The 26,329-nt window shown below is 41.3% G+C and overlaps 1 protein-coding gene across 6 annotated transcripts in view; it reads left to right on the top strand.

Annotated features, from left to right (window-relative positions):
- HERC3 (HECT and RLD domain containing E3 ubiquitin protein ligase 3) overlaps positions 1-26,329 on the top strand; it is a 142,496-nt gene that overhangs the window by 12,674 nt on the left and 103,493 nt on the right. For all 6 annotated transcript variants that reach the window (XM_082611401.1, XM_082611402.1, XM_082611398.1 and 3 more), the window contains exon 3: positions 295-560. In XM_082611401.1, the coding sequence (XP_082467527.1) occupies positions 335-560 (226 nt within the window). In that variant the 5' untranslated portion in view covers positions 295-334. The remainder of the gene's footprint in view (positions 1-294; positions 561-26,329) is intronic.

Raw genomic sequence — 26,329 nt, 5'->3', positions numbered from 1 at the left:
GCAAGTCTCCTGTACTCAGTTCTTCATCAGTGATCTGAAAACCACATTCGGTCTGTGTTCACTGGTCCTTTACACAAAATTTATTTAGACATTTTAAAAACTCTTACTAAAACACAAAAATAGCATTATTATTATAGCTACCTTCAGCAATATTAATATGTTTTATTTTGAGATGCAAGGTATCTGAAGAATTTTAAGGGGAGGGCTTCTTTAAAATTGATTACATTTATTCCTTAAAGTGATTTTTTTTTTCTGATTCCCCCACACCTTATTATTTTTTTTTTTCTTACAAAGCTCTCTTCTAGGCTACATGACTCCCTGAAGGACAAGAACGATGTTATGTTGGGGATATTGGTCTCTGGGCCAACCTGGGATCCGCGCTAACCTGCAAGGGATTGTGGCCGAGCCACAGGTGTGTGGATTTGTATCCGACAGAAGCGTCAAGGAAGTGGCCTGCGGAGGAAACCACTCCGTGTTCCTGCTGGAGGATGGGGAAGTTTACACGTGCGGTTTGAACACCAAGGGGCAGCTGGGCCACGAGAGGGAAGGAAACAAGCCAGGTGAGTGCACCTAGGCAGCCTCGATGCCGGGCGAGGCCGGCTGAGGGCTGGGAAGGCTGGCCGAAGGTTTCCTCACCAAGTGCTGACCTTTCAGGGAGGCTCTCCTTTTGGTGAGAAATGATGAGGTAGGGTCTTAAATTGTGACTGTGTAGTATTTTTTACAGTAGCATGTGCCGCTTTCTTTGTCACTTGCTGTCTCTTTTGTTCAGTCCAAATCACATCAAGAGGCCAAAGCTTCATGGAAAAACAGGCTTGCTGGCTTTTGTCTAGATAATTTTATTCTTTTGTGTTCTTTTAGGAAAGTCAGTTTAGCATTAGGGTGAGCTTTTTTTTTTTTCCCCCCTGTGCCTGCCTCCCTCTTTTCTCATAGTTACTCTCTCCCGTAGCATGTATCAGTATTAACTTGTAATCATTAATTTTTATGTTGACCCTTGGATAAAGGGCTGCAGGGCTGGTCTTAAGGATAAATTGTGAAGTATGTGAAGCACGATTTGTGGGCTCCTTCTCCATTCTTTGCCTCCTGGTTCCCTCATTAGAGCCTCCTTGAGAAGCCGCCGCCACAGGCCTGCCCACCTGGAGCAGTGCCCAGTGTTCTAGCCAGGGGCTCCTAAGCTGTGGGCCCTGGACTCTGCGGAGTTCTAGGAAGGGGTCTGTAGCACGGGCCACACGTGTATGTACACCTTTCTGTGTACAACGCACCTCATACTACGTGTTTTCAAACGTAAGTAGATCCTGTTGTTCACGGAAATACAAACTCAGTTCACAGTGCCGCCAGTTCATTAATCGAGTCAGTAAATCCTAATCATTATGTGTTTAACCAATGAATATAATACGAAATTATAATATGTAGCTATCATGGAAGTGGCAGGAAGGTTTTTGACTGTAAAAAATATTTTTCATACTGGAAAAAACCGAGGTCTTTTTTCGCCTCCTGTAAAAACTCGCTTGTGTCTTGCATGGCGCTCCTACGCACGCCCTGTTCCCCAGCTGAGCGCAGTATCTCACAGCTGATGCCTGCAGGGGGCTTGATGGCAGGTCCCAGCCCAAGGCGTGCTCCTGTCTGAGGGGAATGTCTACATTCAAGACCCACTTTAAGAGACCCGTAAGGCCTGCTTTACACCGGTGATCCTGGAGGACTTGTACCCACCCTGGCCAGCCTTTGAAGGGAATGTTTTGGGGACCAGGAGATCTTTGTGGTAACGCCTGCTGAGACACCAAGGGTGGGGGGACTCTGGAGTCAGACACACCTGGTGGAGGAGGCGTTCCCTCCCCCTCTGACTCTGTATTTCCGAGAACCTCAGCTCCTTCCCTGGAAAAGGTGACTCCCAGCTGTTCTGTAGCTCTTTTTTTTTGCTGTACACGGGCCTCTCACTGCTGTGGCCTCTCCCGTTGCGGAGCACAGGCTCCGGACGCGCAGGCTCAGTGGCCATGGCTCACAGGCCTAGCCGCTCCGCGGCACGTGGGGTCTTCCCGGACCGGGGCACGAATCCGTGTCCCCTGCATCGGCAGGCGGACTCTCAACCACTGCGCCACCAGGGAAGCCCCTGTTCTGTAGCTCTTGAAGAAGGAGATTCAGATGGTAAAGAAGTCGCCCCAAGGCTACCTGTAGCCTTGAAGGCCGCCGTCCTCCCACCCTCCTGTCTGTTTTCTCTGTGACCCTGCTGTTTGTTGGGCCGCCTCCCGGTAGGGCCAGCCGCCCAGAGGTGCCTCAGGGCTCACCTTGGTCCTAAGACCTGGGGCCACCTGGGGTGGCAGGTGAAAAAGGAAGCCGAAGCCCTTGCAGGCCAGCTATAGCAGAGATCTGCGGATGGCAGCGTGGTGAATACGCCTGAGTGCCATCTGCCATCCTTCCAGCCGACCCCCCTACCAGAGCCCCTGGCGCAGGGTGGGCGGCCAGCCCGCATCTGCCCGCAGCTGCTCCCTCCCGGGAGGCAAGGCCGAGTGACAGGCGAGTAGTGACTCCAGCCAGCGATGTTCCAGGAAGGCTCTCGGGCTCGACCACGCGATCCAGCCGGTGCTTGCAATCGAAATTTGGAACGAGCCAGGCTCTAGTGTAAATTGCAGCGGAGTCCAGAAATTTCTGTTGCTGGTTAAGCTTGCCTGTTCATTATAAACGATGCAGCAGCTGCGGAAGAGTGCCTCGTTGAACGGAAAGGTTCTGTGGGAGGGAGCCTCCCTCTCTTTAATTTTCTCATTGGTAGGTGTGTTCTCAATCTTATTTATGAGCCAGTTGGGTTTAGTTTTAATGAGTGGGAAGAAGAGAGTGAGCTTGTTTTCTATATGTGTTTATTGAGAGCTGTGACCTGGGGAGCTGCTAGGCACGGAGGGGACGTCAGTGACAGAGGGACCCTGTTTCGGGCAGCCTGTAATGGCTGGGCCCACAGGAAGGCCAGCCCCGAGTAACCCCTGTGGTCTTGGGGGAGGGAGCTTGGGAAAAGGTCACCTCCCCAGAGAGCATGCTTCCGGGGGCAGTGGGCAGGTCTGCCAGTGCAGGTCAACAGCATTGCCCAGACCAAAGGATTTAGCAGTAGGAAGGATTAAAAAGAGTGAGGGGGGGAAGGAAAGGTGGGAGAAGGTGGTCACGTAGGGGACGCGCAAGGACCGAGATCTTCGCTTTGAACGTGTGCCTCGAGTCTGCCCTGCCAACGGTGAAGTGGCCCTTTCTACACTCGGTCTCTGGCTGGCAAAGTTGCACGGTACCTGGGTTCATTTTTGGGGGAATTTTGTCCGTGCCACGGAGCGGTGGTATAAAGCCCTCCGTGACCATCTTAAAGGATTTCTGTTTTTCCTCCGTGAGCACATCTAATAGTTTCCTATTGCGTTTGCTGCTTCTGAGGATACTGTGCTTTCCTTGTACGTGGATTTCTCCTTCTTAGCACTGCCCTTGTGTGACCAACGTCGCGTATGTCTCTGTGTGGCATGGGAGCGTGTTTCCAGGACACCTCAGGCACTGAAACTCCTGGGTACGCAGGCCCAGATGTTCCCCAGTGTGCCAGCAGCCGCCAGTTCTAGCTTAGGTCTGTCCATGACTCATTCATTTGTGCTTTGGCCAAAGGTGGAGAGGTCTGTGACCCCTAGAAGCATTTTTTAATTGAATTTAATTTATTTATTATTTTTGGCTGCATTGGGTCTTTGTTGCTGTGCGCGGGCTTTCTCTAGCGGGCTTAGTTGCTCCGCGGCATGTGGGATCTTCCCGGACCAGGGCTCGAACCCATGTCCCCTGCATTGGCAGGCGGGTTCTTAACCACTGCGCCACCAGGGAAGCCCCCCTAGAAGCATTTTTTATCGGCAGAATGTCAAAGCCCCGTCTAAACTCAATGTCCAGCTTTTTAAATAGGTGTTGGATTATTACTGTCATGCATACTCCTCTCCCATTTTTCTCCTGCATTCTCTCCCTCACATTGTGATATCAACCTTATCTCTTCCCCAAAATCAGGGATAGTTTCGGTGCTTAGGACACTGTCAGAGGATTAACTAATTTCCTCATGTTTTTGCCCATGAAGTCATCTCATAATTTCCTAAAACATACAGTTTCAAGAGCTGCATTACAGGAAGACGTGTGTGCCTCTTTGTTTTTTTTTTTTTAATAAAGCAAGCAAACAAAACATGAGTTTTTTTTCTAAATGATGTTTTTTTAAATAAGTGATTAATCTATAACTGAACATTAAGCAAGTCTTGAAATATTTTATTAAATTAAAATAGAAACTAGTGGCCCATAGAAAAAAGTTCAAACAACTTACCTCAGTTTATCGTGCTTCTCTTATTCCCACCCATCCACACTGTCAACACAACTCTTCTTGTGAAGGGACCCTTCTCCTTTTCCCAGACATACTCTGATTTCCCATATTGGGATTTCAGCTTAAGCTAATCCTTGTGTTATCAGGAATGTCTGAATTTATGTAAACCTCTAACCTTTCTTCCCGTCTTGAGTAGGCAACAACTGTGGTAGATGCAATTATTAGTTTAACCTGTGTTAAATTTTAAAAATTCTGGGGACTCCCCTGGTGGCACAGTGGTTAAGAACCCCAACGCAGCCAAAATAAATAAATAAATAAAAATTCTGCCTAGACATCCCAGGAAACCTTTCCATGGCAAACCCCAAGAGTAACAATTAATAAACAGACTAACATTTCTGTGCAGCTGTTTGATTCACACCTGTGATTGGTTCCTTTTACCTCCTCCTGAGTTAGTTTCTCTCTTTCTTGTAATTTAATCCAATTCATGTTCACATTTTGTATTCAATCTAAGTATTTCCGTAAGGCCCATCACCATATGTAACAGCTCTCCTGCTGTTTGATAAATGAGGTTTATAAATCAGAACATCTCAGAAGCCTCAATTCCCAGAGCTGTGGTTGCTGGTAAAGCTGGTAGAAGTAACACTTTCAAGCAGCTTATCAGGTTGCTCTAGGGCATCTGAAGGACGCCATAACTCTGTTATGTTAATCAGTTTTTGCCAAAAAGCCAACTAACTGAGCTGAAAGGAAACAGAAGAAATCTGGTAATGACTTCCTAACATTGCAATGCGTGTTTCCATGGGCATAACTCTGATATAAAAGGCAGAAGGTGCCATAGCAGATATTCAGATCTCAACACTGCGCTTGTTAGGGGCCCATCTCTTTCTCAGTAGGAATTGCCGGTGGGGGAGGGTTTACACAAATTCATCATCTCTCTGATGATGAGAATGGTAGTCATCAAACCCCATGGAGGTGTTGACGGCTTTGACAGCTGAGTGGACAGCTTTCTGGTCCAGAGGCCTAGGGATCAGGGGCAAATGTCATTTAATAATTTTATTTTTCTGGTGTGGTTGATCAAAAGTTACTTTTTTCTGTCTGTAGTACTCAGCCTACTTTCCTTAAAGACATTTCAATGTTTTATAAAATATATACTTATTTATGAGCATATTCTTCAATGTGAGATGTTATTTGTGTTTTAAAAATTTGCAGTTTACTTTTAAGTAATTAACACAGTGGTTTGCACTGTGATACAAGAGGCTCAGTTCACTTGTTAATTGTAAAAGTGGTTAACTATACATATTACAAGCTCTCTTCATGTCCATGTGCTTATCATTTTTAAGCTGATTAATCCTCATGATAGTCCTGTAAAGTAGGCCAGTAGTATTTATCCCCAGGTATATGTAAAGGAGAAGAGGAAAGAGAGTTGAGTTTGAGTTTTGGTTGGGTACTGACAGTTTGGTTTTAACAATCCTGGAATTTTGTCCATGGATATCTTTTTAACTTCAGACTGATTGGGAAGGCCAGTAGAATTTTATTTTCAAGTTGTTTTTCTTGTTTATATTCAATTTCCACTCAGTCCTTATAAAAGAAACAAAGATATAAACTTGGCCACCAAGAAGCTTGTATTCTTTAATTTACTGGTTGAATACCACATATGATCAAGGTACTTTGATTAAAGGTACGGAGAAACAATTCCCTTTCATCTTTAAAATTGTTAGATGACTGCCAGTTTGTTTTATGCTCTTTTGAGTACCACATAATCTGGGGAAAAAGAACACATGATAATTCATATCTCAGGCGGATACCTTTTGCCTCGCAATTTACCTCATGTTCTTTGTTCCTTTATTTCCTTGAATTACTTACTTCTCATTCAGTCAGCAGATATTTACGGAGTGATTAGACTACTAGGTTCCCCATTTGTTCTAGATACTGTCAGGACAAAACACCTTTAGCGCAGAGCTGCCCTTTGGGAGGTTATAGGCCAGGTGGGAATAAGGTGTGTTCCTGTGAAGTTTGCATAATGCAGTTCACCTTGTGCTGAGCAAGAGATAAAGGTCCTAAGCGTGTCAAAATAAGCGTTGTGGTGGAGAGTTAGGTCTAAGTCAGGTCACCAACAGTGAGTGCTGAATTCTGATTTCTAAGAAATGTCATCTTTTCCACCACATACATATAAAGTTCAAGTTTATCTTAGGTTGGTTTGTTCAGGGGTCGCTTTGGTGATGGTGCCAGTCTCTAGGGATGTTCCATGATTTTAGTAAGTCCACACTTGAATTTTTGTGTTGTGATAATGATTTCATTGTCTGGCAGGTTTGATGAACTCTTGTCTAGGTTGGTGATCTGTGATCTTGACAGATCAAGGATAGGTGAAATGTTTCTGAATTTATCAATGTGGATGGAGTATATCTAGTCAGCTGATACTTCACAGTGATTCAAGAGCCACCGGAATCTTTGTCTTTCTGAGTAAATGCCTTTGATAGCATGTAATGCTGAAATCTGTGGTAACTCTCCAACAGATACTGTCTCATATCCTTACAGATTTTAAATCATTTTTTCTCTCATTATTCAGACATGTTTGGCAATTTCTATTATATATAATTATTAAATAACTCATAGCAATTGAAATCGTTATTGTGAATGATTTTAATTCAGAGTGTTAGCTAATTATGCAGGCAGTATAATGAATGAGAGCATGGACTCTAGAACCAGACTTGTGGGTTAAAATCCTGGCTTTGCCACTCACTGGCTGCGTGACTCTGGGAAGGTTGCTTAACTTCTCTGTGTCTCAGTTTTCTTAGTTGTAAAATGTGGATAATGTTAATAATATCTATTAGGGTTGTGAGGATTTAGTAAGTTGTATGTCAGGTGTTTGGAATAATGCTGGCCCAAAGTATCAGTTAGAACTCAATTAGTGCTAGCTGTTGTTACTGCTCATAATAGTAATTTGTCTTAACGCCTTCCATTACAATTTTTTGATCCTCCTATTCCAGAATATAAACAAATAATAAATTCACTAAGTATATATTATATTTATACATATATAAATAATTCTGTTAATCATTTTTATAGGTTCCCTTAACACTATAGGGTCTGATGAATGGTATATACATCCAGGGGAGGGAAATGCTGTAGGCTAGGGGCGTTAAGAGAGACTTCACACATTATGCTTATTTTTATATTTTGAGTTTTAAAGGACAGTCTTTTCTTTCTTTTCATTTTTTGGGTCCTTTACCTTACTGGTCCCAAGAAAAGTAACTTACATATATTAGGAACTCTGTAAAAACTGCTTATGCACATATGGACGTGTATACATTATATCTTATCTCTACACCATGGTTAAGATTGCCCCCAGCATTCTGGTCCAAATTTGCAAAGACAGGGGAAGCAAATGAAGCCACTGTGGATATTTTGGCATACCAAGGGCTACTTTGTGATGTTCCTAGAGGAGAAGTGGTTTGAAATGGTTTGGCAACACATGGCCAGGTGATTTGATCTTACCACAGGTTCAGAAAGTAGACTGCAATCCATTGATGCTGAGCCCAGATGAATTTTGTAGGCAGTTACTTTAGGTTTCCAGTTAGCTTTGATGGGGGTGAATCTTCAGACAGAGTTATACATGACCTGAAAGAAGGTAAGTGGTTTTCTTTCTGCATTCTGCAATGGCCTAAGAAGAGATTACTCTGGAGTCTGAACCTGTCTGATTCCTGTTTTTTTTTTTTTTTTTTTAATGGGCCTGTGCCATCATCAAAAACTCTACAAATAAATGCTGGAGAGGATGTGGAGAGAAGGGAACCCTCTTGCACTGTTGGTGGGAATGTAAATTGATACAGCCACTATGGAGAACAGTTTGGAGCTTCCTTAAAAAACTAAAAATAGAACTACCATATGGCCCAGCAATCCCACTACTGGGTATATACCCTGAGAAAACCATAATTCAAAAAGAGTCATGGGGCTTCCCTGGTGGCGCAGTGGTTGAGGGTCTGCCTGCCGATGCAGGGGACACGGGTTCGTGCCCCGGTCCCGGAGGATCCCACGTGCCGCGGAGCGGCTGGGCCCGCGAGCCATGGCCGCGGAGCCTGTGTGTCCGGAGCCTGTGCTCCGCAACGGGAGAGGCCACAGCAGTGAGAGGCCCGCGTACAGCAAAAAAAAAAAAAAAAGAGTCATGTACCACAGTGTTCATTGCAGCTCTATTTACAATAGCCAGGACATGGAAGCAACCTTAGTGTCCGTTGACAGATGAATGGTTAAGGAAGATGTGGCACATATATACAATGGAATATTACTCAGCCATAAAAAGAAACGAAATTGAGTTATTTGTAGTGAGGTGGATGGACCTAGAGTCTGTCATACAGAGTGAAGTAAGTCAGAAAGAGAAAAACAAATACCGTATGCTAACACATATATATAGAATCTAAAAAAAAAAAGGTTCTGAAGAACCTAGGGACAGGACAGGAATAAAGACGCAGACGTAGAGAATGGACTTGAGGACACGGGAAGGGGGAAGGGTAAGCTGGGACGAAGTGAGAGAGTGGCATGGACATATATACAGTACCAAATGTAAAATAGTTAGTGGGAAGCAGCCACATAGCACAGGGAGATCAGCTCAGTGCTTTGTGACCACCTAGAGGGGTGGGATAGGGAGGGTGGGAGGGAGACGCAAGAGGGAAGAGATATGGGAACATATGTATATGTATAGCTGATTCACTTTGTTATAAAGCAGAAACCAACACACCATTGTAAAGCAATTATACTCCAATAATGATGTTAAAAAAATGAAATGGGCCTGCAACAGGATGCTTTCAGCTGCAAGTAACAGAATACTAAACTAAATATGGCATGACAATGAGTAAAATTTCTGATCTCACATAAAAAGTCCATAGAGAGGTATTTCTAGGATTGGTTAAACCAAAGGGCACACTGACACCATCAGGCACCCAGGTGCTTCCCACTTTTCTATTCTGCCATCTTTAGTTTGTTGACTTTCTTACTTGGGCTTGTCCCCTCATGGTCACCAGGTGACTGCCACAGCTCCAGGCATCACATCCTCACACAGCTGTGTTCAAAAGCAGACAGGAAGGGTAGTGTCTTGTGTCACCTTTCACAATGGGGAAACTCTCAGGAACCCCCTTGCATACGTCATCTTTAGTCTCATTGGCCAGGCCTGGGTTACATGCCTACCCTAGACCAGTTACTGGCATGCCTGATAAGTGAAATAAGAATCATCTGATTGGCACAGTCAGGGCTTATCTCCTAGGCCTGGGGAGGGGCCCAGCAGCCTTGAGGGTTCTGGTGCAAGGAAGAAGGGGATGATGGCTGACAGGTAAGCAGTGCGTAGTGTCTCGTTTCATATTGTGTGCAAACTAACGCCTTTGAATCGTGGAGTCTACATTTTGCTGCATATTATGACCTATAGTTCCTTTTATGAACACAACACCTCCACATCTGCTCTTAGAAAAAAACTAATGGCTGTTATCATGAGGCAATGACTTTCTTTAGTGTTTATTATATGATATACGATGTGGAATTGTGTATTTCTTGAGTTAGTGTCGTATTCACCTTTGTATCTTAGTGCTGAGCGTAATGTGGTAGGCACATAGTGTAGGCAGTGTGTTAAATATATAAAATGTCTCATGGGTTTTTTATTTTGTTACTTTGCCCTGCTCCATATGGGCTCTGGGAGATTGCTAGGGTTAGGTCAACAAAGATTAGAGTGATCTGTGTTCAAAGAAAATCACCGAATTTTAAGGATGAAGGATAAAAGAGTGACTTGAATGGTAAAGATTTCCATTTATTAGGTTTCACAGAACTCAAAGTGGATTTGGTGCCACACAGAGCAACTCCAAAGAGAACTGTAGTAGACTCAGAGCTTCAGCTCAGTAAACCTTACCAGTTTTACCCGTTTTTAGAAAGACGGCAAAGATTATGAGCGGTCTGATAAGTGGCATCACCTGGTCCATGAATCGGGTGTTCATTTATTAGTGGTTCCTCATTTGATTGTCAAACTAGTTAACATCGTGAAATGAAACAGTCTCTAAAGTCCCCCTTTATGATCGCCCCCATCCTTTACTGCTACACCTTTCTGCAGCAATAAGTACATTTCCATGTGAGTATGAATATCCATTTGTTAATATGATTGACACAAATCTTCCAGTGTTCAGAGACTTCTTTTTTCTTCAGAATGTAAGGGTATGAGTTTATGTATAAGTCGGTGGTGGATGGATGGGAGTGGAGTTTTGTAGTGATGCATATTCCTTCTTCCTGCCAATTCTCTAGCCCACTAATGAGGCTGTAACATTTGCTGGGCCCCATTTAAAGCCTGCATTTATTCTTCGAGTGCTTTACCAACAAGGGTCACTGTGCCACTATGCTGTGTGTGTTTGTTTGTTTTGATGCCAGAAGTGGCCTGTTATATTGAAAGTGTTATTTTCGCTCTTGTGGTATTTGTCTCCTTTGGTACTGTCAGCTACTGAAATGGAAACATTTGCAATGGACACATTCCTCTCAAAAGGAATGTGATTTACCTCATTAAAATTTGAGTGTCTGAGAAGCACAGAGTGAGGTCTAGTCACAATAGCATCTCAGCCTTTTAACTTTTTAAAAATAAATTAATTTAATTAATTTACTTATGGCTGCGTTGGGTCTTCGTTAACTGCGTGCAGGGTTTCTCTGGTTGTGGCGAGCAGGGCTACTCTTTGTTGCGGTGCGCAGGCTTCTCATCACGGTGGCTTCTCGTTGCAGGGCACGGGCTCTAGAGCGCAAGCTCGGTAGTTGTGGCTCACGGGCTCTAGAGCGCAGGCTCAGCGGCCATGGCGCACAGGCTTAGTTGCTCCGTGGCATGTGGGATCTTCCGGGGCCAGGGCTCGACCCCGTGTCCCCTGCATTGGCAGGCGGATTCTTAACCACTGCGCCACCAGGGAAGCCCAGCCCGTTAACTTTTTTGGGGAGTTGTTCATACTGTTAGGGAGAGAGTTTTAAGGCTTCTTTTTCTCACTGCAAAGTCATGTTAGCTTGCAGAGCGTCCTTACCAATTGAAAAAACCTGTTTCCCACTTCACATAGATTTGTGGTCGGTTGTACTTTATCACATGAAAGGAATCTGTAATTTATTGGTTTGGAATTGGCCTAGTGCTGTGTGAATAGTACTAGTCATGGGCAAATAGATTGTGCTGATTGGACAGCAACTTCCACATCCTGCCTATAGTCCGAGGCTGTTTGGGCCCAAAGTCAGAAAAAGGAGTGTGGGAGGGTAGGGCCATGATGCCCTGAGGCAGCAGATCCCCTGGCTTCCTTCCGGGAGGTGGAGGTGTCATCTCGGCCCCGCTGAAAGCAAGAATGTGGGGAATCGGAGGACAGAAGGGACAGTTGGAACCGTCATGCTGAGCTCACCAGGAGGCACAAGTTGAGCACTCTGTTCCCTGCATGTGAAGGAGGGAAGGCTGAGGGAATTGTGTTTTTTTTTTTTTTTTTTTTTTGTGGTACGCAGGCCTCTCACTGTTGTGGCCTCTCCCGTTGCGGAGCACAGGCTCCGGACGCGCAGGCTCAGCGGCCATGGCTCACGGGCCCAGCCGCTCCGTGGCACGTGGGATCTTCCCGGACCGGGGCACGAACCCGTGTCTCCTGCATCGGCAGGCGGACTCCCAACCACTGCGCCAGCAGGGAAGCCCGGTAATTGTGTTTTTATTTACTGTGAGGTAGCATATGACAGGGAGACCTCAAAACAGCTGGTCTTAGGTGAGAAGTTGGCAGTTTTGTGTTAGCCCATGTTTTACCCATCCTTCTGTTTTTCGTTCTTCACTGAAAGTAGCTTTTGAGGTAGAAAAGCTTTGGTGAATGCGTTTAATATATGCGATATGGAGACATTCACGATGAAAAATATCTAGTCATTCTGACTATTTCATGCTCTTCCATTGGTCACTGAGGGTGTAATTCAGACTGACTAGGTACCTGTCTCCTTTCTTCTTTACTATTCTGATTCATCATAAAGCATCTCAGATGGAGGGGAACTCACCTTTAGGTTTTGTACACGTTTTGTAAATAGCTGCTTTTTTTTTTTTTTTTTTTTTTGGGCCGTGCTCTGCGGCTTGTGGGATCTTAGTTCCCCAACCAGGGATCGAACCCAGGCCCCCGGCAGTGACAGTGCCGAGTCCTAACCACGGGACCGCCAGGGAGTTCCTGATAGCTGCTCTTTATATATCTAACTTGACAACATGGGATTAGGGGTGTGACGGGGTGGGCCAGTGCCCAGAGCACAGTGAGCAGTATTCCCCTCTCCCTCCGCTTTCTTTCTCTGTCTCTCTAACACAACACTCACCTGCCGCCAGCACCAGCACTGGGCGTAGGTTGGATGCCGGGCGCGGGGGAGGGGAGGAGGCCAGGACCCGTCACCCGGGGCTGGGCAGGACCCCTGACTTACAGAGTTCCGTTTCCTTATCATTTCATGAGCTCAAGAAGAACCAAACTCCTATTCGACCACCTCACCACCATCTCTTTGTTAAATCACTTTATGAATACCATTGAACTGCCCTGATGTAGATACTTTGTGTCAGAAAAACTATTCTAAGTTTGTCCACCGTTGAGAGGAACTGTTAACTTTGGCAGTGATGAGAGGACACACCTGTTGCAGCCAAACAGAGCTGTCATGAGACCTTAGGACTGATCCCCAGGTGTCTAGCCAGGGAGAGCTTCAGGCTTTAGTGCGGGTGGATGGAACCCACCGGTGAAAGCTTTGTGACAGGAGAGACTGGAGGAAGCCAGAGACTTCAAGACCGATGAATCCTTTTCTGTTTTTAGTTTAAGTGCCTACCCTCTGTCCCTTGCTCTGGATGGAGCATCACAGCGAGGCCAGAGCCACACGTCCAGAAGAAGCCATGCTTCTGTTATCTTTCACCGTTAAGGTGGTTTCCTTCCCTGAATGCATTCTTGACTTTGAATTGTATGTGTCACTGCTCTGTGTAATTTGCATATTTATATAAAGTACTAGGGCGCTGTGACTTTCCTTAGGCTTCTATGCAGAATTCTTTTCTGGTCATTGTTGCATGGCTACGCCAGTAAGTCAGACATATGATAACAGGCACTTACTATGCAGGAAAGAATGGTTTACTTAATAAATGCTGTTGATATAATTGGCTATTCGCCTCCAAACACATCTAGACTCCCTGGCTCACTCCGTATTCAAAAGTAACTTCCAGATGTATGAAAGACACAAGTGTAAAAAGTAAAACTACAAAAATAATAGGGGAATGTGTTTGGGACCTTGGGGCTTCTCAAGTGCGAAAAGTGGTTCAGAAGCCATAAAGTAAATGATGGGCAGATTTGCGTGAACATGAAAATTTTTCTTATGACATAAGGCATTCATAAATGAAGCCAAGTGACGAGTCATAGACTGGGGGACATAATTGCCACAAATGACCAGGTAACTGTTTCATATTTCTAATATATCAGCACATCTTCAAATTGAAAACATACGCAGCCCTGTAGCGAAGCGGACACCTTACAGAGGAGCGCTTGCAAATAGCCAATGAATATATGCAAATATGTTCAGGGAAATTAAAATTAAAACAAGATACCATTTTTTCAGCCATTTGATTGGCAAAAAATTTAAGAGTAATATCCACTGCTCGCTGGTCTTGGAAAATGGGCACTGTCATGTGCTGATTGAGGAAGTGTGAGCTGCTACAATCTTTTTGTAGATGAGCTGGCTGTTTTTAGTAAAATTGAAAATGGTCATACCGTTTGAATCAGCAGTTCCATTTTTAGGAGGCTTCCCTACTCGAATAAAAATGTCAGTATATAGCATAAGGGAATATTTCTAAGGTTGCTTATTGCAGCAGTATTTTTACTGGCAAAATAGCAGAAACAGCTTACTCATCCTCTAGGGAATAGGTTGAATTAAATATAATGGATAGTCACAGGATAAAGCTTTAAGTACCGTCTTTATACTGTTGACTCACAAATTATTTCCAGCCTGAACTTCACCGAATTCCAAGCTTGATGTCCACTTAAAATCTCCACTTGGATGTATAATTGACATCTTAAATTTAACATATCCAAAGCCAAACTGATTTTCCTCCCTTAAACCCATTCCTCACCCTGTTTTTCCATTTTTGTAAATGGCAGATCCATTCTTCAGATCAAAAAGTTGAAAGTCGTCTTCGACTCCCTGCCCCTTCCCTTTCCCCTCCTTTCACTGCCCTGTGTATTTTCTATCCCTGCCCCTCTCCCAGCACCTCCTTATTTCTATTCCCTGCTTTCTTCATAGTTTATCCCTGTCTGATATACTACGTTCACATTCATTTATATCCTCTCTCTCCCTCTCGTAGTTGTTTAAGCTCCTTGAGGGTCAGGGCTTTGTTTTGCATCCCCAGTACCTAGAACAGTATATTGCACATAGTCAGTGCAAACTTTAGTAATTATTTTTTGAATAAATGATTATATTGTGAAAAGAAACAAAGAGTTACTAATTAAGGATTATAGGATCCAATAAAATCAAGCCCAAACTTTGTTTTAATGAACTATGTACCTTTCATTTTTCCTTCCTGTGGCTGTTATGTGGAATTCATTTCTAGACAGGCTCACACAGCTCCAGCTGTCAGGCATTTGCTTGGTGGCTGTCATGATCTGCATGTCTACACGTGTGAAGGAGCTGAGACAGAAAGGTCACCCCTAGAAATCCTGCCTGCTCTCCTGCATCAGGTTTGCCGAATTTGCTTTTAGGGTCTGAAGTATTTGCAGATCAGTTGCAAATGTGTTGTTGCTGCTAGGGACCTAAATATATTGAGCATAGATATCCTGCAGTGTGTTAGTTCCCTTACCCAAATAGGTATGAAGTTTCTTTTGTAACCCTAAAACTGTTAAGTATTCCAGAATGAGAAGCCATATGATTACATCTGTGGTGGACAATTGCACGTGTATTGCTATGACAGTCTGCTGACTAAAGTGTGGACCCATTCCCCGACCCCGAGATACTTTTGATTTTTAATAATATCTTTATTGATGTAATTCACATATTAAACAACTTACCCACTTAAGGCGTACAATTCAGTGGTTTTTTATTATATTCACAGAGTTGTACAGTCAAGTTTAGAACAGTTTCATCACTCCGAAAAGAAACCCCATACCCATTAGCATTCATGCAGCTCTTTCCCCCCAACCCCTAGCCCTTAGGCAACTGCTAATTTACTTTCTGTCTCTATAGATTTTCTGGACTTTTCATGTAAATAGAATCATACAGTATGTGGTCTTTTGTGGTTGGCTTCTTTTAGCATAACGTTCCGAGGTTCATCAATGTTGTAGCATATATATCACTACCTCATTCCTTTTCCTTGCCAAATAGTATTCCATTGTATAAATACACCACATTTTGTTTATACTTTCAATCAATTAATGCTACGGACATTTGTGCAGAGGTTTTTATGTTGGTATATGTTTTCATTTCTCTTAGATACCTACCTAGGAGTGGAATTGTTGGGTTATAGGGTAACTCTCTGTTTAACTTTTTGAGGAGCTGGCAACTATTTTCCAAAGTAGTTGCACCATTCTACATTTTTGCTAGTAGTGTTTGAGGGCCTGAGAGGTTTCTAAAAATGCAGATCTGTTTCTAAGAGTGCCTACCTCATAGGGTTGCCGTGGAGATAAATGAGATAAACCATAAAGCGCTTAAAACAGTTCCTGGCACATAGGAAGCAGTCCATAAGTGCTGGCGGGGCTTCCCTGGTGGCGCAGTGGGAGAGTCCGCCTGCTGATGCAGGGGACACGGGTTCGTGCCCCGGTCCGGGAAGATCCCACATGCTGCGGAGCGGCTGGGCCCATGAGCCGTGGCTGCTGAGCCTGCGCGTCCGGAGCCTGAGCTCCGCAACGGGAGAGGCCACAACAGGGAGAGACCCGCGTACTGCAAAAAAAAAAAAAAAAAAAAAAAAAAAAAAGTTGCCTATTTTACTGTTACTGATATAGTGGGTGCTCCATGTAGATAACAAGTTCAGAATCAATGCAGTGTTTCTTTTTTTTATTGTGGTAAAATATACCTAACATGAACTTTACCACCTTAGCCATTTTCCGGTGTACAGTTTGGTGGTATTAAATACATTCACAATGTTGTGCTGTCGCCACCGTCACCACCGTCTATCTCCAAAACTCTTCATTTTGTAAAACTGAAACAATGACTCCTCATTTCCTCCCCATCCCCCCAACCGCCACTCTGTTTTCTGTCTCTATGAATTTGACTACTTTAACTACATACTTCATATAATCCATTTTGTAACATGTGTCAGAAGTTTCTTTTTAAGGCTGAACCATAGGCCAATGTATGATATACTGCATTTAAAAAAAATCCATTCATCCATCAGCAGACATTTGGGTTGCTTTCTCTTTTTAGCAGTTGTGAATAATACTTCCAAGAGCATGTGTATACAAATCTCTTGGAGACCCTACTTTCATTTCTCTTGGGTATATACCTGGAAGTGGAATTGCCAGATTTTTAATTTTGAGGGGGGAACTGCCATACTGGTTTCTGTAGGGGCTGTACCTTTTTACATTCTTACCAGCAGTGCACAAGGACATCCTTACCATCGCTTGTTATTTTCTGTTTTTTTGATAGTAGCTATCCTCATGAATGTGAGGTGGTATCTCATTGTAGTTTTGATTTACATTTCCCTGATGATTAGTGATATTGGGAACCTTTTCGTGTGCTTATTGGCCATTTATATATGTTCTTTGGAGAAATGTCTATTTAAGTCCTTTGCCAATTTTTGAATCGGGTTGTTTATTTTTTGTTGTGTTTTACAAGTTCTTTATATATTATTCCCGTATCAGATATGTGAGTTGGAAATATTTTCTCCCATTCTGTGGGTTGCCTTTTTTACTCTGTTGATAGTATCTTTTGATGAACAAAATATTTAAATTTTAATGAAGTCCTGTTTGTTTTTTTCTTTGGTTGCCTGTGCCTTTGGTGTCCAAGAAATCGTTGCCAAATCCAGTGTTGTGAAGCTTTTCAGTGCAGTGTTTCTTAATATCAGAATCACCTGGGCAACTTAAAAAAAAAATACAGATGTCTGTTCTTCTTGCCTAAAATTTTCTGATTCTGGAAGCTGGGATGGGCTCAGGTATACGTATTTAGAAAAAGTTTCCTAAGCGATTTCTGCTGCTCATTTTCTGTTGTGAATCACTGCCTTAGAGACTCCACTCTGTGTGATTACTCCCAGGAAGCTTTCCCTAGGCCCTCTCAGGCTGGTTTTGTTACTCATCCTTTGTCCTCTCATAATGTGCTTTACCCATTTTTGTCTTTGGATTTACTTCATTATGATGAAATCTTTAAATCTGCTGTTACAGACTTTGGGTCACTTTGGATGGATAGATGAATGAATGAGTGAAAGACTAGCTCTTTATCACTCAGGGCACATCTTGGATGTTACCTCTTCCAAGGAGCCTTTCCTAACTCTCTCTCCCCTCCACCACAGGCTGGATTAGATGCCTCTCACGTGGGCTGCTTTTAGCAGTCTGCACATGTGTCTTTCATTACACTGGGCTGTAACATCAGTTCATATGCCTTGTTTGCCTCTTCAGTCAGAGTGAACTTGAGTGCAGAACTAATCTTATTTCTTTTTTGACCCCTAATAAAATATCTTGTATATGATAAGCTCATACTTTTTCTGGTGTACTTTATTTTTAACAGCTCTATTGAGACCCCTAATATTCCACTATATATCAATTTGAATGGCTAACATTAAAAAGACTGACAATACCAAGTGATGGTGAGAATGGGGGGGCAACTAGAACTTTTATAAACTGTTGGTATGAATGTAAAGTGGCACGGTCACTGGAAATCACTGGAACAGCTCTATTGAAATATAATTTACATACTCTAGGATTCACCAATTTTAAGTGTACAATTTAATGAGTTTTGAAGTCATAGAGAATCAGGTAACCACCACTGCAATCATGAAAGAGAACATTTTTTCATCCACCAAAACTTCTCTTATTCCCTTTGTAGTCTATTCCATCTCCACACCAACTACTTTCCCTGTATCTACTTTTTGTCACCATAGTTTTTTGTTTTGTTTTTTAAATTTATTTTTGGCCATGCTGTGCAGCATGTGGGATCTTAGTTCCCCAACCGGGGATCAAACCCATGCCCCCTGCAGTGGAAGCATGGAATCCTAACCTCTGGACAGCCAGGGAATTCCTGTCACCATAGTTTTGACACTTCCAGAATTTTATACAAATGGAATCATGCATGAGGTAGTCTCCTGTGTCTGGTTTCTTAGAATAATGCTTTTGAGGTTCTTTCTGTATTGTTGCATCAGTAGCTGGTTTGCTGAGTATTACTCCATTTTATGGATATACCACATTGTTTATCCGTTAACCAGTTGATGGACATTTGGGTTTTTTCCAGATTTGGGCTTTTGTGAGTAAATCTGCTGTGAACATTTGAGTACAAGTCCTTGTGTAGACGTATGTTTTCATTTTTCTTCAGCAGATTCCTAGAATTTGGATTGCTGGTTCATATGGTAAGTGTATGTTTGACTTTATAAGAAACTGCCAGATTTCCAGTGACCGTACCTACACCAGCAGTTTATAAAAGTTCTAGCTGCTTCCCATTCTCACCATCACTTGGTATTGTCAGTCTTTTATTTATTTGTTTGTTTGTTTGTTTGTTTATGGCTGCGTTGGGTCTTCGTTGCTGCGCGCGGGCTTTCTCTAGTTGCAGCGAGCGGGGGCTACTCTTTGTTGTGGTTTGCGGGCTTCTTACTGTGGCGGCTTCTCTTGTTGCAGAGCACAGGCTCTAGGTGCACAGGCTTCGGTAGTGGCTCATAGGCTCTAGAGCACAGGCTCAGTAGTTGTGGTGCACGGGCTTAGTTGCTCCACGACATGTGGGATCTTCCCGGACCAGGGCTCGAACCCGTGTCCCCTGCATTGGCAGGTGGATTCTTAACCACTGTGCCACCAGGGAAGTCCCAAGTCTTTTCAATTTTAGCCATTCGAATTGATATATAATGGAGTCTCCTTGGGGTTCTAATCTACATTTTGCTAGTGACTAATGATCTTCAGCAACTTCTCACATGCTTATTTTTAGCCATTCATATGTCTTATTTTTGGCAAAGTATATATTCAGATATTTTGCCTGTTAAGAAATCAAATTGCTTTTCCTATTTTTGAGATGTATCCTGAATATATAAAGAACAATTACAAGTCTTTTATCAGAGATACATTTTGAAAATATTTTCTTTCAATCAGTGGTTTTCCTTTTCATTTTCTTAACAGTGTCTTTTGAAGAGCAAAACGTTTTATTTTGATGAAATCCAGTTATCAGTTTTAGCTTTTATGACTTATGCTTTCTATGTCCTAAGGATTTACCTAACTCAAGATTACAGTGATTTTTCTCCTAAGTTTTCTTCTTCAAATTTTATAGTTTAGCGCTTACGTGTAGGCCTGTGATCCATTTTTTTTGCATATGAATATCCAGTTTCTAGTACCATTGTTGGAAAGACTTTATCTGCCACTGAATTACCTTGGCACCTTTGAAAACCAGTTGACCATATGTGTGGTGGTCTACCTCTAGACAGGGTTCATGTTTTGCATATGGATATCCAGTTTTCAGTACAGTTGCTGAAAAGACTTTATCCCACACTGACTTACCTTGGCACCTTTGAAAACCAATTGGTCATATGTGTGGTGGTCTATCTCTAGACATTCTATGCTTTTAATGTACATGTCTATCCTTAGTTCTACACTATGTAGATTACTGTAGCTTTATACTAAGTCTTCAGAGTATGTAGTGCAATAGTATAAATCCTCTAACTTTTTCAGAACTGTTTTGGCTATGCTAGGTCCTTGGCTTTTGCATATATATCTGAGAACCAGCTTTTCAGTTTCTACCAAAAAACCTGCTGGGATTTTTATTAGGATTGCACTGAATCTATAGATCAATTTGGGGAGGATTGACATCTTAATGATATTGAATCTTGTGATTTATGAACATGTTATATTCTCCATTTTGGGGTCTTCTTTAATTTTTCTTAGCAATATTTTGTACTTTCTCAGTGTACAGGTCTTGCACATAGTTTGTTCCTAAATTTATAATGTTTTTGATGTTATTACACATGGTATTTCTAATTTTTGGTAGTTTATAGAAATATGGTTAATTTTTTGTGTATTGATCTTGAATCACTTTGCCAAATTCTCTTAATAGTTCTAGTTATGTTTTTTTGTAGACTCCTTAGGAATTTCTACATAAATGACAATGTCTATAAATCAAGTCAGTTTTATTTCTTCCTTCCCAGTCTATATGTCTTTTGTTTTATTTTATTTTATTTTTTGCCTTATTTTACAGAATGAACTCTAGTACAGTGATGAATAGAGGTTGTTAAAAAAAAAAAAAAAAGGACATCCTTACTTTGTTCTTGATTTTAGAGAGAAAGCATTAGTTTTCACCGTTAAGTGTGATGTTAGCAGTGGGTTTTTCTTGGATGCCTTTTATCAAGTTGAGGAAATTCTCTGATATTTATTCATTTTGTAAAAAATCATGAGTGTTGAATTTTGTCAAATGCTATTCTGAACCTATTGAAGTGATGGTATTGCTTTTCTTTTTTCTTTTTGGGCTTTTCATTTTTGTCTGTTAAGATGGTGAAATACATTGATTATTTTTGAGTATTAAACCAACCTTGCACATATCGAATAAATCTCACTTGGTAATTTTTATATATTGCTGCTTTTGATTTCTAAAAATTCTATTAGGATTTGTGCATTTTATGTTCATAAGGATTATTGTTTTCTTTTCTTGCAGTGCCTTTGGCTTTGTTACGTGGGTAATGCTAGCCTCATAAAATGAGTTGGGAAGTGTTTGCTCTTCTGTTTTCTAGAAGAGTTTGTCTATATTCTATACAGGTTTATTAGAGGTTATTATTTTTTACTTAAACAGTTGGTAGGATCATCAGTAAAGCCATCTGAGGCTACAGTTTTCTTTGTGGGGACATTTTTAAGTTAAAATTTCAATTTTTAAAGAAGATGTAGGACTAATTAGATTATCTGTTTCATCTTAGGTGAGTTTTCATAGTTTGTATTCTTTCAAGGAATTTGTCTACTTCACCTAGGTTATCAAACTTATTAGCAAAAAATAGTTCACAATATTCCCTTATTATCCTTTTCATGTCTGTAACATTTCTTTTCCTGATATAGGCAATTTGTGTCTTCTCTGTTTCCTGGTTAGACTGGCTAGGGGTTAATCTGTTTTATTAATATTTTAAAAGAAAAAGTTTTGGTTTTAGTGATTATATTTAATCTTTTTTGGTTTTCTTTGTTTCATTGATTTGTGCTTTTATATTATTTCCTTTTGTTTACTGTGCTTAATTTACTGTATTTTTTCTATTAATGCAAAATTTAAATCACTGATTTGCCACTTCTATTTTAATAAGTATTTCATGTTAAAAATTTCCTTTAAGCATCACTTTACCTGTATTCCACAAATTTTAATTTGATGTTTTTATTTTTATTCAGTTCAAAATATTTTGTAATAATTTCTCTTATGATTTCTTCTTTGACCCATAGGTTATTTAGAAGTGTGTAGTTTAACATCCAAATGTATAGGGATTTTACTGATATTTGTCAGTTAATGATTTCTAGTTTAATACTCTGTGGTCAGGGTACATATTTTATATGATTTCAGGCCTTTTAAATTTATTCAGATTTGTTTTATGGCCCAGAATGTGGTCTATCTTGGTAAGTACTCTGTGTGCAGTGGAAAAGGTTGTGTGTCTTGTTGTTGATGGATAGAGTGTTTTATAAATGTCAATTAGACAAGTTGGGTGATAGTGTTGTTCAGATCTTCTGTATATTTATTGATTTTCTGTTTACTTGTTATATCAGTTACTGAGAGAATAGTGTTAATCTTTGACTATTATTGCTGATTTGATTATGTCTTCTGGCTCTATCAGTTTTGCTATATGTATTTTAAAGCTCTATTATTAGGTATGTAGATATTTAAGATCGTCAGATCTTCATGATGAATTGTTCCTTTTAACATCATGAAATATCATTCTTTATCCCTGATAGTATTCATTGTTTTGAAATCTATCTTGCCTCGTATGAATATAGCAATTTCAGCTTTCTTTTCATTAGTGTTAGCATGGTATATCATTTTCCATCCATTTGCGTTTTATTTTTCTGTGTTTATATTTAAAGAGGTTTTTAAAAAAGACTGCATAGAGTTGGGTCTTGAGCATCAATCCAATCTGACTGTCTCTGTATTCTGATTGGAAAGTTTATATACACACATTTTTAAAAGAAAATGGACAGAGGACTACAATTCCATCGATAAAATAGATAGATCTCAGTGCAGGGATGTTTTGCCTGCTGTGATAAAAATTTACCCAATCTTTAAACATCAAGTGGGATTAAGTATCTTTAGGAAGCCCCTCCAGAAGCATCTCATCTTGCATTGTGATTGCACAGAGATATTGTTTATATGGTAGCATATAGTCTAAAATAGTAAGCAATCTGCAGTCTTGGAAATGGTCTCCTGTTGCTACATCACATGAAAAAAATTCAAGTTGCTGAAAAAAGATGTGAATAAGAGAGGGAAGTGGTAAAAAGTCCTTTTAAAAAGGCTTAAAAATTTTCCCTGTTACAAAAGTAATACATGTGTATTGCTCACAGTTTAAATACCCATAAGCAAGAAGCAAATAAGAGTGTTTTACTCTTTAATTCTACCACCCTGAACAAAAAACATTATTGCCTTGAAATATATCCTTCCAATATTTTTTAAACATCAGTGTAATTTTCAAATGGAGTCACACTGTAATACTTCTTTGTAACTTTCTTTTCCACTTAATATGTCATGAATATTTTTCCATGATGATGTTCATACTGATCTGTATCAGTCTTTCTAATGACTGCATATTTCAATTTATAATGTATAATCTCAATTTATAATTTTTCTCTGTTAGTAGCAATGCAGTATATAGTATTCCTTTAGGATACATTTGTAGAAATTCAACTGTTGGATCAAGGAACATGCAGAATTCTAAAGCTTCTGGAATATTGTCAAAATGCTTGCCTTAAAGTTTGTACTGATTGGTCGTATACTAACATCAGGTGTCTACTCTTTACTTTTTTGGGAGATATAGTTTGGATTTGTATCATAACTTCAATTTTCTGGGCTTTCTTTTTTTTCTAAAAGATAGTCAAATTTTGATTGCTATAATTTTTACATTTCCTACAGTTTAAATGGTGAGTAAAAAATACTTTTAACACAGCCTCTTGGAAAAGAAGTGGGATGGAAAGTATTTTGTTGTGATTGCATAGTTAAAACATGTCAGCATCTCAGTTTATTTTGTGATTTCATATAGAGGGTTTTTTATTCTCTTTTGGGTCATCCATGGGTTTTGGCTGCCTTGCAAGGAGGCCAAAGTTAAAAAATTTGAGCTCTGGGCTTCCCTGGTGGCGCAGTGGTTGAGAGTCCGCCTGCCAATGCAGGGGACATGGGTTGGTGCCCCGGTCCAGGAAGATCCCACATGCCACGGAGCGGCTGGGCCCGTGAGCCATGGCCGCTGAGCCTGCGCGTCTGGAGCCTGTGCTCCGCAGTGGGAGAGGCCACAACAGTGAGAGGCCTGCGTACCGCAAAAAAAAAAAAAAAAAAAAAAAAATTGAGATCTAAGAAGGTAAAGTAATGCTAGTGTTAAGTTAATATATATATTGTGCCCCCCCATTCCTTGGTGCAGGGCTCTTGAAACCCTTGTGAATTTCTAAGTGATGAGAGTACTAGGAGCATCTTTTTTTTTTTTTTTTTTTTTGCCACGCTGTGCAGCTTGCAGAATCTCAGTTCCCTGACCAGGGATTGAACCCGGGCCCTCGAAATCCTAACCACTAGGCTACCAGGGAATGCCCCATCTTTTGTTCTAATGAGGTGACTCTTGTTGGGCTCCTGGGTGGGTCCTGGTCACCAGAAAGATCCAGCCATGATTAGAGGCTTGGAATTTTCAGCCCTACCCCCCATTCTCCAGAGGGGAGAGAGGGGCTGGAAATGGAGGTCATAATTGATTACGCCTATGTGAGGAAGCCTCATGTAGTAAAGGAGACATACAGGTCTGGCTGGCAGGGGCGGTGCGGCAGGGTGGACTGGGCTTTCTTAACAATGTTCTATTTGTATTAGTAAATTCAGTGCAGATTAATTTATTTTCTAAATGGATTGGTCTTGGTTCTGTCACTTCTCTGATTCATGGATCTTTCGAAAATGTTTTAGTTTCTCCATTCCCCCATAAAGGGTGATAATGCTTGGAAATACCCCTGAACTCCTCCAGTGATCTGAAATAACCAGTTTGTTTTCCCCTCCTTATTAGGAATTATAGCACCGTAATATGTAATTCTTTTTTGGCAGTCATTTGAGACATCTTAAAGCCTGACTTTGCGTTTTGATACTAGAGACTTTATATATTCAACAGGTGTTCCCCAGCATTTCTTTAATGAGAGACAGTCTTCTGGAGCTTACACTCCAGTTCTTGTAGGTACCCAAGCAGGTGCTCCAGAGCTGTCATTGCACAAAAAGCAAAAGTTTTGTGAAGGAGAAAACATCCATGGTAACCTGTGAGCTGAACTTTGGGGGACTGTTAATATTTTGTGCTGAGGATTAAGATTCCAGTCTTCTTGGAGGGGTCTTGAATTATCAACTGGTGGACTTGGGCATTTAACTATACACAGTTATATATGCCACTGTATCACCGCTGCAGTGGTCCCTTCTGCTTTTAGGGTTCCCTCTATCAGAGCTGTGAGGTAGCTTTCTAATTTACAATCTTTCTCTATTAAAATCCTTTTACAGCATTAGATTATGCCATAGTTGGCGATTCTGAGTTCCTAAAAATAACTGAGTCACTGCAGCTGATCTTATTCTGACTAGTGAAGTGCTAATGACTGAGAAACACAAAGTCTTCTCCCTTCCCATTGCTTGTGACAGGCCTCCATATGTTTTAATTGACTTAGTGATTTTGGCTTATTGCATCTAAATGCATACATGGTAAATTTAGATTTATGGCTTAAAAAAATTCTCAAACATGTTTCATGGTGTATAAGTGTTTTCAGGCTTTGTATGTGAACATTAAAGCCCAATATTAAAGTCACCTGGCCCTGAACTGAGACCTACTACTCTGAATTTTGTCGTAATTAATCTTTCTCTCTGATTCTTTAGTTAAAAAGATTTGGTTTAATGATTGTTTAATGATTAATCATTGTTAATAATGATTGTTGGGCAGTCAAGCATAGGATCAAGCAAATAAGTGTTTGATATGCTCAGATAACCTAAGTGAAGCATCAGCTGCTCAGAGATACTGCCCACAGCCGGGAATCCAGCTCTTAGGTTAAACACAATTGTAGTTTGAACGTTTGTGGGAAATCTGTGCCTTTGAATTTTTTTTTTTTTAATTTAGCCAAGTGGAACAAAGACAGTTTGTGAACACACACAAATAGCAGGAAAAAAAATTGTTACTTTAAAAGTCAGACTCTGGGTTTCTAGTTCCAGGCAGGGCAGAGTAAGCACATTCCTCCTTCCTGTCACTCCTACTGAATGCAACTATAAAACCTTGATCCAATGCATGGAGCAGCTATTTCAGTACTCTGAAAAGCAAATAATAGCAGGTGGATTGGGACAGAAGACCAGAACGCAAAGTACCACTGAACCGGCAATGTGTTTACCATTTGCCCCCTCTGGTCTTCCTGCCATTTGGCCCAGAAGCAAGCACAACTGTGGAAGTACAGTATGTGGGCTAAAAAGGGAGCTCCAGGAAACCTGAAAGTATCAGAGATCTCAGAGAAGGAGGAGCTTGGGAAAGCAACTCCATATAGTTACCTATGAACTCTTGGGCTCATCCCTGAGCTGTATGTGTGGATCTAATCCTACTTAGCATGTAAGTGACTTTGAGAATTTACCTAATAGACCACCACTCAGGTTCCAGACTGGCCACTATGTGGCGCATGCAGGACACACGTCCAAATAGCATGCAAAGGCTTTGAAAAATAAAACAAAAGGGTTACCATTTTCCAGAAGATTTAATAAGACCCA

This window comes from Mesoplodon mirus (genome assembly GCF_964341445.2).
Source record: "Mesoplodon mirus genome assembly, chromosome: 2".
In the NCBI taxonomy this organism is placed as follows: Eukaryota; Metazoa; Chordata; class Mammalia; order Artiodactyla; family Ziphiidae; genus Mesoplodon; species Mesoplodon mirus.
This window is presented reverse-complemented; position numbering and strand designations above follow the sequence as displayed.